This window comes from Chelmon rostratus, chromosome 3 (assembly GCF_017976325.1).
Source record: "Chelmon rostratus isolate fCheRos1 chromosome 3, fCheRos1.pri, whole genome shotgun sequence".
Lineage (NCBI taxonomy): Eukaryota > Metazoa > Chordata > Actinopteri > Chaetodontiformes > Chaetodontidae > Chelmon > Chelmon rostratus.
In genome coordinates, this window is record NC_055660.1 from 11,109,967 (window position 1) to 11,124,062 (window position 14,096).

Below are 14,096 nucleotides of genomic sequence, written 5' to 3' on the forward strand. Positions count from 1 at the left end.
ATCATTCTAGGAATAAGATGCCTCCTCCCTTGTGTTACCCCTCACTTGATGTATTCAGTTTTGCTCAGTTTTCTCCATCAAAATTTTTTTAGCATAGCAATGGTGCAGCCTACTTATACTATGACGTGACGGCATCACTCGCCTGCTTCCTGCTGTCTAGTGTCAGCATCATGCTCACTGTCATCTGAGTAATTCTCATGATCATCTGAGTAGTGGTAACTTTCATCTGAACAGTGTTGATCATCTCCATGATAATCTTGATCTGGGCAATGAATGCTGGCATCGTCTCCATCACGGTGGTTTAATGAAGCCTTGTCACTCCCTCCATCCTCTTCATCTGGATCTACTTCCACATCTTCATCATCCAGGAAGACCTGTCTGTAGTGAACAGGTTCATATCCCATGTCTGGCTCCTCTCGGTCACTACCACACAAAACACAATCAGCCTCTGATTAGATTCAGTTGCATGATTAGGCCTTAAATATGGGCTATACTCTTATTCATAGTAATTAGACAAACAACTTTTTACAGCTCTTTTTCGGATTAGTGTAAAACATGTATTACAGTCGACAAACCAATAAACAAAAGAATTTGCAGCTAATTAACCAAAAACCCATGAAAATAAAGATATGAGCGACCCACTACCAAATGACATTTTGGTGTTGGTATGTGCTCACTTCTATAAATCAACATATTAAGATTTAAGATTGAAATACCCTTTTGTATGTTTGTACTTGAACGTGTTTTGACATGACAATTATTACTGGCTTTACATTACATTTTCACCTTATTTTGACATTTTTTTCATTTGCAATCTTTCCCAGACACTTCATCTCTATCATACTGGCTGGCTCAGTACTGTTATGCACTACAATGATGTCACATTTTTACCTCTGTTTGCTGTCACTGGATGGAGAGGCTTTGTGTGCAGATCCTAATTTGGCCACCTTGCTGCTGATAAATTCTTCGGTCACATCACATCCACGCAGCGCGTCTGTGTAGCGCTTTTCTGCTGCCTGTTTGGCATTCCTCTGTTATGGAAGCATATTCAGAAAATTGGTGTAAATAAATGTGGTTATTAAAGCTAAAATAACCCACTCAGACACTCTTACATTGTTGGATTTTATCAGTCTGTGGTATCCATGCATCCCAACACTTACAGTAATGAAGTTCTGCAGTCTGAGGTTCTGGTCCATTAATGTTTAACCCTCAAACTGACCCAGTTCAGTTAGTGGGCTCCAGAGTTACCTGAATTCAAAACCATCTTTATCCTAGTTACACTACATTCAGATCTTTTTGCTGCTCCTGGGGATGTGAAGGAACATAATCTGCTGTAATTAAACTGTGTGTTGTTTTTTTTTTGCTATTGCTGTTGTTGTGTTAATGAGGACCCGTGGAAGACCAGAAATCCCTTCATGGAAGCTGATAGGGATCCGTTAAAGAATAAAGAACATGGGTGACAGCAGGCTTGTCACGGGGTGACCACATGGACACCTGTGTTGTTTGGTTCAAGGCTCTGGTTGATGTTTACCTGTGCAACCTGCTCCAACAGCAGCGGCCTTCCCTTCACCCTCTGCTGCATCTCCTTCATCTCCTGTTGGTACTCCTTCCTGCGCTGAATCTCTTGTTTCCTGCAGAGAACACAGAATTATGGATCATCTCCTTCCATTCAACGACAGTTCAGCTCATGCTGTAGTCCTGTTGTTTTGAGGGTACCTGAATTCTTTGAGTTTGGACAGATGTGTCTGTGAGAGAGCCAGGTGGGGGTCGTTGGCCTGGGCGCGTTTCAACACCACCTTCTGCAGCTTCTTCTCCCTCTGCTTCTGTCTTTCCTTCCACTGCTCCTCCTCCTCCTCAGCCTTCTTCCTCTGCTCCAGCACCTTTCTACTCAAGGAGACAATCTGGTCATAGATGCAGGAAGGTTTGGATAGGATGGGGCCTTTGGGAGTGCGTGGGCAGACAGTTGAGGGTATGGGTGTAACAATCGGCTAGTGGGTGTAAAAACTGTTTTGGGAGGTGGCTGTGAGGTTGTTAGCACACTGCAGGGATGTTGGAAAAAGGAGTTCCACAAAAAGCGTTTGGGGGATTTCAAACACAGAAGGCAACAGTTCATGTCTCTACGTCTAAACAGGACGTTTGAGTTCTGCCTCTATCTCAACTAAAATGGTGGAAGCTTTTGGAGTCCTGAAATGGTACCTCACAGCCTCATGGCGCCTTTTGGTGGCATCTGTGACTTTGGTAGGCAGGAGCTCCAAGCTGCCAGAGAGGGACGAACAGAGGCTTGAGTTTGGCGTGCGGGATAGCCCGGAGCTGATGTACGGCCAGCGCAGCATCCGAGGGCTGCTCTGCTCCTGCTCGATGGCAGCCAGGATGCGTTCACGGTGCGAAGTGATCTGCGATGTCCTTAATTCAAAGGGTTCACATACAGTCGTGGGCTTCACCTCTTTTTGTTTCTCCAGGTGTTTTTGAAAGCGTCTGTAACTGGCATTGAAGTCGGGCACCTCTTTGTTAATCTGGGGCGTGTGGGAGAAGTCCTCCCCTCTGGCTTCAGCAGCACCGTCTTTGGTCTTCTTGCGTTCACTGAGTCGTCTTGCGAGCATGCTGGGAGGCATTGAAGCACTGTGGAGCATCTCCTGAGCTCTCATCTGTATCTTGATAGACCGATACAGCTGCTCCTCCTTCATCTGCTCCCCTGATGCTGCTGCGTACACTGCCTTGGGCACAGGCTTGGCCTTGAAGGGTTTGACTTTCTCCTGGTCGGATGGCTGTGGGTGTCGCAAGTGTTTCTGCTCCTTCTTCAGCCGCTCCCTCTCCAGAAAGCTGAAGGGCTTCTGGATGGTTTGAAGACGCTGATCTTCTCGATGTCTCATTCTTCGCTGTCTTTCCTCATTCCGCTCCTGCAGCTCCTCATAAAGCGGGAGGTGAACATGAGCTGGTACAGGGCTGGCACGAAATTTCCTCTGACACTCTGTCAGTTCTTCCAGCTGCCGTCGCAGCTCTGCATTCTCCAGTTCGATCTCTGAACGTGTCTTTATGCCACGCTTTCGCCTCTCAGCCTCACGCAGCATCATCTGGAAAGGTTTCGGGACAGTCACTCTGTGTTTCCAATGCTCCTTCTCTCTGTTTTTATGTCCTTGCCTCTTCTTTCCTTTTCCCTTTAGTCTCCTCTGGTCTCCTGGCAGGCTTTGCAGCGAGGAGGTTGAGAGGCGGCGATTGTGAGGTGACAGTTTAAAGTCCCGCCACATGTTTTTGATGTGTTCTTTAGGAGAAAAAAGTAGGCCTTTCTCCACATCATTACTGGCAGCGTCATCTCCGTCTGAAGAGTCTGACTGTCCAGAGCTTCTCCTGAGTTCAACAGCAGAGTGTGACTTCCTCAAACGGCGTGAAGCTGCTGGGCTGCTGTTTGACCACGGTAGCCTAACACAAAAGAAATCAATGTCTGTTAATATGACAAAGCAACAAATACTTAAGAAATATTCGCGAACACATAAACTCACCATATCACAATGACGTTAACTGATCATTCTGAAAAAAAATGGAGGAAGAAAAAAAAAAGTGCTATCTTTATTTAATTAACATGAAATGGAAATTTTGATCTGATGTTCTTGTAATTCATAATGCATTGTATTATAAATTACCTCATAGGCAACATTTACATGCTCAATTAAATTGCTCTCAGAGTTGCATAAGTAATTTCTTATTCAACTACTCTGTTGTAATTTTCTCATTTCCATCGATTAATCGTTTTGTCTTCAAAATGTTAAAGAACCGTGAAAAATGCCCATCACTGTTTTTCAGAGCCCAAAGTGACACATTCAGATTTCTTATTTTGTCCAACAACCACTCCAAAATCCAAAACTATTCAATTTGTAACAGCAGCAAATCCTCACAGTGAGGAAAAGTTAATGGTTTCAATTGTTGCGGAATCATTTTCTGTCAATTAACTAATCTACGATTTATTTCAGCTATAATTATGCTGGTATAACAATTGAGTCAAAACAATTAATTAAAGTAACCAGTTTCAAATATTTTTTCGAAATGTTTAGTCAGAGACGGTCCTTCTATTCAGCATATTTGACAAGTGTGATGATGATCTAAAAGATCAGTTGACCAAAATTACACAACAATTTCTCTCATTTAGTGACTGCAAGAAATTATGTTTTATGTCTTCACCATTCATATAGTTTTGTTCTTATAAGATTTTGAGATATCCAAAGCTGAGATTTCTTTTTTTTTTTTTACCAGAAAATCCACAGACCTCACTGTAACTTTTACCACTTTTAACTGATGCTTTTCATGATTTGGGTGAAGACACCATTTAAGCTGTTGTGGCGTGAAATGTTGATATAGCACTCCCTTTAGGTCAAAAGGAGTAAGACCGAAGATTCAGATTTCCATATCTGCATTGTGTTCTCGTTGTTATTTACAAAACTTCTCTGTGTTACTGTCATAAAATAACCAGAGAGACAAACATACAGACATGAGAAACCCAACACAATTAACTTTAAACCTCTTACATAATCCTGAACAAAAGTAACCCACCGGTGCCCCATCTCTAGCGTTGCCATGTCCAGAGGTTCCATGGACTTGAGTTGCAGTTTTCGCCGATACATGCTCTCGAGCTCAGCCATGGTGCGAAGATGGGCTTTCTTCAGTTCCTCCAGCTTGCTGTAGTACTCCTCGTTGGAGAAGAAGATTTCACTCAGGTCTGCTGCTCTGCAGTCAGTCATCATGAGAGGGCCGCCTTTTACCAGACAATCCTCATCACAGAAATCAGAGCCTGAGTCCTCATACTCGAGCTGGAAAGGTCAAAGGTCACATAAATTTCATTTGCAAATTAGTGTTCATTTTTAATCTAAATCTTAAGCAACCTATTGAAACAGTGGTCTCAGTAGGAAACAAACAATAGTACATAATTTGATCAGAACATTATATGAATCATATTACATGAAATGTAGTCCTGTAGTACGTGTTTTCAAACTGTCAGACTGTTTTATTTTATCCAGGCTGCAGGATGTTGTTTTTAACCACCAGGCCTCCTGGAGCGGAGCAGCCCTGCTCAGTGGCACTCAGGTTCCTCCAGGACTAAGCCCATTATCCTGCTGCAGCAGCGACGTGGGCCATATGGTGGAGCACAAAGGGCAGCTTACCACATAAAAGCTCAACTGGCACACGCCCCAAATCAGATGTCTGACTCTATTGCTGCTCACATCATCATGAGGTGTTTGTCAAGAATATCACTAAAATGCTGCAGGATCATACATGCAGGACTGCAGTGTTGTTGTCCAAAGGATAATTAAGTGTTTGGGATTATAAACTGAATGTGGCATCTGGTAATCTAGTCAAGACGGAAGTCCAAGAATAGTCAGGCCAACAAATTATACAGGTCAAATCCCTTCCACCACACAGACTGACCTGAAACTCTCAACAGCCTGTTAACTATGGACAAGATCAGATATTGTGTCTGCTTCATTTAAAAAGCAAAATAAAATTGTTAAAATTTAAACATTACAATTGTATTAAGACAGGATTGTGACATGAAACAGAAGGAAAAACACATTCAGCCCGAAAGCAGTATTGTGATTAATCTAATTTAGGATGGGCAGTGATGTAGTGAACTGTAAAACCACTTGAAACTCCACGTTTTTCCACCTTGATGGGACAAACTGAGTCAAAGGTTATAATGTAGCTGACAGCATCAGCAATGTGTAAAAATATAATATCAATCCTTTCAGATGCTTGGGGCTAAATTACTTTCTGTTTTAGAATGCAGTAGGTTTTCATTAGCTGCTACATTGTTTCCATTTAACATTAACACCTTACTGTGGTGGAACACATATTTAAATTATCATGGATATCTGAGAATTATATTCTCTTACAAGTCTGCGACCTGAAACTTGAATTTGAAGTTACCAGACTTTCAGTCAGACCTAGTTAGCTAAGGCTGATATGCATCAGTAAAAGGAGCTTTCATAGTCATTTTGAAGGTGTTCAAACTAAAAGCTGATGTTGTTCGACCGCAGTGTAGTTTTATTAATACTCAGTAATGTGTATTTTTATTGTATTTACCTCCTTCTCGTAGTCCCGGTTATCCATATGACCTGTAGCCGTGTACGGCAGGACTCGCTCCCTCTCGTAAGAAGCTAACGGGGCTTTGGTGTGCGGGTCCACCGGCGTTTTCAAACACGAAGTGACGAGAACGTTTGTCCGGTGGGCATTCGCCATGGATTCGTAGTACTTTTTCCAGTTTTTGTAGAAATTAATGAGATAAAAATCTGGTATTTTGAGATGTGTATGTAGACCGGATACAGAGTCGCTGTCCGCGTGCTGAAAACTGTGTGTGGGTAACCAGGCAGCAGGTGAGCGCCTTAGCAACGAGGCATGGTTAGGAGGGAAGTGACGAATCCTGACAGGAAATGAGGGGATGTCAGTTCCATACAAATTAAAGGTATTATATTTTTACACACAATCTATCAACACTATTCAAAGAAGAGCCCGACCATTTTTAATGCTTTTTTTAACAAGTCCCTGAAATTTGTTCAGATCTGTGGTGTTTTTACATTTCAATAATGCTAGACTTTGATTTAAACGGACCACTTCTAGCATTTTGTCATACACTTGTTATGTTAACTTATGTTGTCTAGCAAAATTTTTAATGCCAGCAAGGCTTTCCTGATAAGTTTAAAAAAAAAAAAAAAAATTACTTTCATTTCCTAAATTGTCAATTTTACTATTAAATGTTTAATGCTTGCCACTCATGTCAAGGATCCCATAATTATGCTGCCTTATTTGCAAATTCATTGTTCAGCAAAGAATAAGGAAGATGAAGATATACGAGAATAATTTTCTCCGTAAACGGAAAATTAGCCCATGTGGAAAATTTATGTGGAACCATTTTCACATTTGTAGGGGTAAAAAAAAAACTTTCATATCTTCCATACTAACATGTTCTTATAAAAAATTAAGAAAAGCACAACTGTAAATCTTAACTTAAAATGAAGCTCTTTTAATGGACTAAAAATCTTCTGAAACCGTATTAAGACCACCCAAAAGGAAAAGAATCACACAGGCAACAGGTGGAGTGTCAACAAAAACAACAAGCCTGGTTTTTATTAAATTATGCAACGCAACAACTGCAGGGGAAATCTGAACAGACTGACATCAACAGAGTATTCTGATCACTCGCAGTACGAGCAGGCTTAGTGGACAGAACTCAGTGGACTCAAATCTCTTATCGGGTGTTCACCTGTAAAAAAAACAAAAAAAAACAACAGATTCTCACCTCAGACTTAACATGGAATACACTGCACTGCAGCACAGACTCAGCACAGTTTAAAATAAAATTCCTTAAAATGATTTAGCCGAAAGTTTGGGGTGTTGAGTCTTACCACATCGTCAATCTTGAGGATGCTGCGGACCGTCTCAGTGGCCAGGGTCAGTGCACTGATGGAAACCAGTAAAGGCTGCACCACCAGCTCCTCCAGGATGTTGGAGATTCCTCCCTGTCACACACAGAGACAGAAAACCATCATTCAAATCAGTCTCGACACTGGGATATTGGGAGGCATGTGATTCCTTCATCACTCTTCAATGTAATACGTAATCCCTCACAGCTTTATTTTTTAAAATCACAAAAAACACAACTACAAACAACAATTATATCCATTACTGATTAATCTGTAAATTATTTTTCCAATTAATTTAAAATTTGTCTGAAATGTCAGTAAAAAGTGAAAACTTGCCATCACAGTCTGTAAGAGCCCAAAGCTGTGTCTCTGACCAACAGTTCAAAACTCAAAGATATTCAATTTACAATGATATCAAAACTGCACTGCAAAACATGAACCACATTAATGAAATAATGCACAGTCTATACAATCTTCTGTTTTATCCTCACTGTGTAACTTCATGAACATCAACAGGTTACAAAACGGGAGAAGGAGAGCAGACCTTGCGGACGTTTATGCCGGCCATCTTATCTCCCTGAGCGTGCCTGTTGCGGAGCTCCGTCACAGTGGAGATGGGGTTCAGGCCGGCATTCTCAGCCAGCGTTGAGGGGATCACCTCGAGGGCGTCACTGTACGCCCGCACGCAATACGCCTCCATGCCACCCAGAGCGCGTGAGTACTCTGCCAGACGCACGGCCAGCTCAATCTCTGGAGCGCCGCCACCAGCTATCAGAGCTCTGAAGGGCAGAGGAGGAGAGAGAACATGGAGAAGCTCATACGATTAAAATAGAGCTTAATTTATCCCAAGGGAAAACTGTTGTGCAGCAGCTGCCGTACAAAGTAAGAATAAATAAATCAAATAAATCAATTAAATGTCAAATAATCAAAACATCAACAATAATAATAAAAACATTTGTAGGTAACACTTAATGTGAGCACACCTGAAATGTATATAAAACTGTGTGCGTCTAGTAGGTCAAAGTTGTCAGTCTGTAAACTTCTGAATCTTTACAATGGACAGTTTGGGAAATCATTTTCATTTTCTCTTCCAAATATGTTGACCAAATATGTTTGATTGACCTGGAGGTTTGTTTATGACCCATCTGATCATCTTGTGTTCTTGCTCGGTCACGACTGTTAAGAGATGTCACCATATCTTAGCAATTATCTTGATGGGTGGATTAGAGTACTGCAGGGATAACGAAATTTTTGCAGGCCAAGCCGGAAGTTAGCATCACCCTGGTTCCCTTGACAAAATGTGGGATTTTTCCACTGGATTTTGGATTATTGTAGAAAATAAGAGGCGCGGCAGACAAAAGTTGAGGGTATTTACAGATTTTGTTCAGCAAATGGTAAAAGTTTAAAGCTTAAATGCAATCGCCAGAAGTAAAAACATTATTGCTATCAATTATCAGGATAAAAATCATCTATACCACGGTCACATGACTTATTTGGTGTTTTATTACACTATACTATACACACTTTACGGCAAACTGATAAGTCTACGAGTTTGAAAGTTTGAGCTGAAATAGTTTTTAAAGGGTGCAAGAGGCTGTGAAGACGGAGTGACAGTAGATGAAATTCCATGTTCAGTGTGACAACGTTTAATGTCCCCAACAACCTCTGCAGTCTCACTGGTTAGCTACAGACCTTTTAAAGAAGCATAAAAGCCTCAAAACTCATGAGTGGGGAATACACTTTGGTGTTTTTTGTCATGACGCAAAACATGAAAATCTCTTAAGACTGTGTTCACCACAGATCTTATTTCAGGCATCGAACCAAAAATCCATTGAAAAAACCCATTAACTTAGAGCTGAAGGAACCAGAAGAGGAACAATGCTAATTCATTTCCTCATTCCTGAAGCAGTCTATGTACAATGATACATTTCCCACAATGTTTGTGGTTTAAACATTTAATCTTCTGAAATAGTCAAAATCATTTCCTAGTACATCTGGATTATGTGATATATGTGTGAATGCTCCCCAGCCAAGTTGCTGAGACAACCAGGAGTGAATAATGGTGAGCTTTCCACAGTACTGTTCCTCAGTTTGTTACGCTCATGCAGGATGAAACAATGCAAGAGCGCCTTTGTCAGAGGTCATCTGCACTTGTACTCACTATGTTCAAAACATCTGCTTAGACACTTTCCATCACCTTTAGTGAGAACTCATTGACATAAAATAAACTCTGCAGAAATGACCGACCTCTTCTTGACCAGGCAGCGGATGACACACAGCGCATCATGGATGGAGCGCTCTGCCTCCTCGATCACCAGCTTGTTGGAGCCCCGAACCACAATGCTCACTGTCTTCCCAGGGCTGGTGCAGCCTGTAACCTGCCAAAGACCAACACAAAATGTTTACTGGAAGCATCACACTGGAGATGTTTTTCGATTCTGGTTTCCAGTATTTTATAATTGTCACATTTTTGTTGTTCTATCAGCTCATTAATCTTCAGTTGTAACGTATGTGAAGTGTGATGTGTCACTCATCTGGAAACTGCTATAATATCTGCTCTGAATCATCCAAGGCCTCAGTCCAAAGACCCAGTCTGATGCATACCTTGACCAGCTTGCCGGAGCCATCCAGGTTGACCTCCTCCACCAGCTCTGCTGTGCCAAGCATCTCTGGAGTGAAGTGGTCAATGTGGGCGATGGGCTTGGTGCCAATAGTCTGGTGGGGATGGGAGACTTTGTTTAACATGACATTCATACATTAAAGAAGAAACTGATCAGAGCTTCAGAGAGTGATGGAAGTGTCTTCATCTATAATAACTTTGATGAGGCTCACCTTGCAGATGAACTCTATGTCCTCTCTCTCGATTTCCTTCACCACCATGATCTTCATTTTGTTGAGGAAGTGCAGGGCGAGGTCGCTCAGAGCGTCTCTGTCACAGGACAGTTTGTTGTTAGTATGAACCATGTTCTTTTTCCATGTGCAGTAGCTTGACAAGACATGGACATCACCGTCTGTTCTAATGTTAGCTATTTACCTGAGGATGGACTTCTGGATGAGCAGCACGTTACAGCCAGCCTTCTTAATTTGTTTCACCATGTTGAGGATGTAAGCACGCTCCTCCCGCAGCACGCGGTCCATCTGGGCGTAGTCTGACACCACGATCTGGTTGTCCATCTGTATGTCAAAGACGCACAACAGGTCAGGAAAGAAAGGACCATGACTGGAAGTTGCCAGCTCCAGAAAGAACAGTTTTAAAGATGGGCCGTCATTGGGAATACTTCTGCAATTAACAATTCTGGCACAATATTTTTTAAATAACTTTGATGACTGGAAACATGACACATGACTTTTTGCAGAAACAAATCCCAAACAAGTGCAAGATATTGAGAAGCGTACCAAGAGGGAAATTCAGCTTTTTAAGAGCACTTTATTTGACTTATTCTGCAAAGATGAAGATGATTCACATTCATCATTCACTCATCTTTCAGTGGAAACATATTGTGGTTGTATTGTGTGACTGTTTCTGTAGTTCAAATAAATTATTTCAAGCTAATTTCAATTAATAACTAAAATTTTTAAGTTTTTAAATGTTTGTGTTGGATGTGTGAAGAGTTTTGTCTGATTCAATGCATGACAGTGGAAGTCAGTTGACTGCAATGAGGTTAAATCTGATTGTGATTGTGAACATTTTCCTTTTCTCTTTTGTGCAAAAAGATAAAGACCACACCTGATAGACATCTTTTTCCTCAATGGAAAGTGTGACATAAAATATCAATCAAATCAGACAGAAACACTGCCACCTTTCCTCTGAGCTGATATTTATCAGGTGACTCACATCAGTTTTGGGAGGGGACAAGCAGAACTGAATGAGGCCGATCTTGGCCTTCTCCACACGCGTGACGCTGCTGTTGGCCACCCTCTGGGTCAGCACCAGGCCCTCCACCAGCTCACAGTCATCAATGGTCCCTCTAAAAACACAACAAAAAAACACAGCGAAAAGCCAGATTAATATTGTGAATGCACACAGAAGTGGATGCAAAAAAGGATGCTTCTCAAATTACTTTTTCAATGAACCAGTTAAAAATATATTTTTTTGAGGAGGCTGTTGTAAATGATTTGTGATATGGCCTAGCTGCTGCACTAACACTCACCCGAGCTTCTTGATGATTTTGATGTCCTGTAGGTCGACGCTGGTGGCAGTGGCTGGGTCGATGACTCGCATGACGGCATCTACGCTCATGGGCGCCAGCAGGCTGGAGTACTGGGACACCACCTTGGAGCACAGCGACGTGGTGGCACTGTTGAGCAGCGTCTCTCGGTCGCTCAGCTGCACCGGCCGGCTCATGCCTGTCAGCACCTCCACACCCTTCTCCACAGCCTTCTGGAAGGACTCCGAGATGATGGTGGGGTGAATGCCTGATTGAGGGGACAATGTAAACATTAGTGAAATGTCAAACATCTTCAGCTACTAAAATGCTGACCTTTTCAATTTCATTTTAAATCAAGTATGACCACTTTAACGTTTTGCAAATTTTCCCACTTTGAAAAACTCGGGCATGGTGATGTGCTGCTCCAATCAATTACTACAAAGTAAATGTGGCAAAAGGGTCCCCATTCTGAATTTGAACTTGAAAACTGCTTATGACAGGCTTTACTTACAACTTCTCATGTCTAAAATGCCAGCTTTTCTTCCTCTAGTGTTTCCACTTTTTAATTTGTGAATTATAAATGTGCATTAAAAAGAGGTGACTGCTCCCAAAAAAATGGAATTCATACTCCTGCAATTTGCTCATCAAACCATCACAATTTTGCTCTGATCCTCCATGACAAAGCACAATTGGCAAGATAAGCATTTACAATGATGGTGCTAATTAATTTGCATTTTGTGTTTGTTTTCTATCCTCTGCAGCTTTTACCTTTCTGTAGCAGTTTGTAGCAGGCGTCCAACAGCGCCCCAGCAATCACCACCACAGAGGTGGTGCCGTCACCAGCCTCAATGTCCTGGGCTTTGGATAGTTCCACCAACTGACAAACACACATGCACACATTTTAATCCAGGTTTGAAAAACTACAATATTATTATTATTAATACTAATATTAGTTCATGCAAAAATACCACTGACATGTATTGCAAATTATCCACAGGAAGTGGAGGTCACCAGGAAGTCAAGCTCAAAATTATGCTGTAAAAAGGAGCATTTATGTTTTGGATGCAAAGGAATCAACACCACCAGAAAGTGTCTGTTGGAACATACCATTTTGGCTGCAGGGTGGAGCACCTGCATCTGCTTCAGGATGGTGGCGCCGTCGTTGGTAATGGTCACGTCACCTTTCTCATCCTGAATCTGATACAAACGAAAAAAAACCCAGCACCCACTTAGAAACGTATTACATATTATTATATATATATATAAATATATATATATGTAGTATGTGTGTCCCAAGAGCAAGGTGAAGTTAGTGTGAAGCCAAAATCTGTTCACTGACCATCTTGTCCATGCCTTTGGGCCCCAGGCTTGTTCTGACTGCATCTGCAACAGCTGTCAAACAAGCAGGTGATGTGTCAGTATGATAGCAATGAAAAGCATGAACAAACGAACGAACACATCTTTTAATATTGAAGGTTTGTCTTGTTCTTTTAAGTATACAAAATAAATGTTGCATGTGTATGTTTCAGGACAACAAATAATAGATACTCCAATAGTACTACAAAACTGTACACTACCGGCTTCAGCTTTCATTTTAAACGCACATTTTACACCTGTCAGTCCTTCGCAGCTTCGCTTTGGACAACTGAGCTAGCTAATGCTGAGATTGTGTTGAGTCATGAGCATCTTGCAGGGAGAGAACACCCCACCAAACTCTTGGTGCCCTGCATCAGAATTTTCGAAATCATCGCATGCTGCTTGCTAGTTTAAGCTACACTGAAAGAAGCTTTACTGGAAACAACCCAAATTTGAGGTGGGATTTCAGAGTATTGGTATCTGGTGCAGTCATACAGTACATGCCGAAAAGAAAAGGTGACTAATATCGTATTATAATAAATCCCTTTTGACTTTTATATCCGTTGTGTACTTTTTAACATGGAGCAAGGCTGTTAAACTGGCATTTTGTTTAATTGGATTTTAGACCAGGAAGAAGCTAATGCTTAAATGACAATGAATAACGGTACCCTGCTCTACCCAGTCTTTGGCCACAAAACTGAACAGGAAGGTAAAGCTTTGGCTTGATATTATCCATTAAAATAAGGCTTTTAGCCTACCTTTGGCAGCAGAGATGTTACTGAACCGAATCTGGGCCGGCTTGTCACGGTCCACATACGCCCCTCCTTTGTTTGTGCTCATGTTTGAGACTTTCGGTGCCATCTTCGCTTCGGGCATTGCAAATTTATAATCGTTGGGAAATGTTAAGAGAAATCTTCAGAACGGGCCTGATGCGCCCCGGGGCTGAAACACCGCGATTCGGGTTCGGATGGACTCAGATTTAGATCTCTCCACCCGGTCCCGGTCAGAACCTTCCAGAGCAAGCGGTTGCGACAAGAGAAAAAGGACCCGGCTGTCAAACTGCCCGGCGCTTAGAGATGACGTTTCAGACACTAGGCGTCAATTACCGAAGTGACAGAATAGGTTTACGCTGATTTTTCACATTCTAAATGTTTATGTTTGTCCAGATTATACATTACCGGGATTA

The 14,096-nt window shown here is 41.8% G+C and overlaps 2 protein-coding genes across 2 annotated transcripts; both read right to left on the reverse strand.

The window, feature by feature from the left end:
* Positions 1 to 134: 134 nt before the first annotated feature.
* On the reverse strand, positions 135 to 6,225 carry fam161a (FAM161 centrosomal protein A). Its single transcript, XM_041934398.1, has 7 exons — positions 6,070 to 6,225; positions 4,543 to 4,799; positions 2,197 to 3,417; positions 1,717 to 1,884; positions 1,532 to 1,631; positions 892 to 1,031; positions 135 to 423 (listed from the first exon to the last, which is right to left on the reverse strand). Exons 1-7 carry the CDS (start codon positions 6,223 to 6,225, stop codon positions 135 to 137), a joined length of 2,331 nt encoding a protein of 776 aa, XP_041790332.1.
* An 854-nt stretch (positions 6,226 to 7,079) lies between these two features.
* Positions 7,080 to 13,957, reverse strand: cct4 (chaperonin containing TCP1, subunit 4 (delta)). Its single transcript, XM_041933365.1, has 13 exons — positions 13,669 to 13,957; positions 12,894 to 12,946; positions 12,662 to 12,751; positions 12,323 to 12,431; positions 11,558 to 11,822; positions 11,242 to 11,374; positions 10,441 to 10,580; positions 10,239 to 10,335; positions 10,011 to 10,121; positions 9,654 to 9,784; positions 7,951 to 8,185; positions 7,389 to 7,502; positions 7,080 to 7,246 (listed from the first exon to the last, which is right to left on the reverse strand). Exons 1-13 carry the CDS (start codon positions 13,784 to 13,786, stop codon positions 7,232 to 7,234), a joined length of 1,611 nt encoding a protein of 536 aa, XP_041789299.1. The 5' UTR covers positions 13,787 to 13,957; the 3' UTR covers positions 7,080 to 7,231.
* Between the last annotated feature and the right edge of the window lie 139 nt (positions 13,958 to 14,096).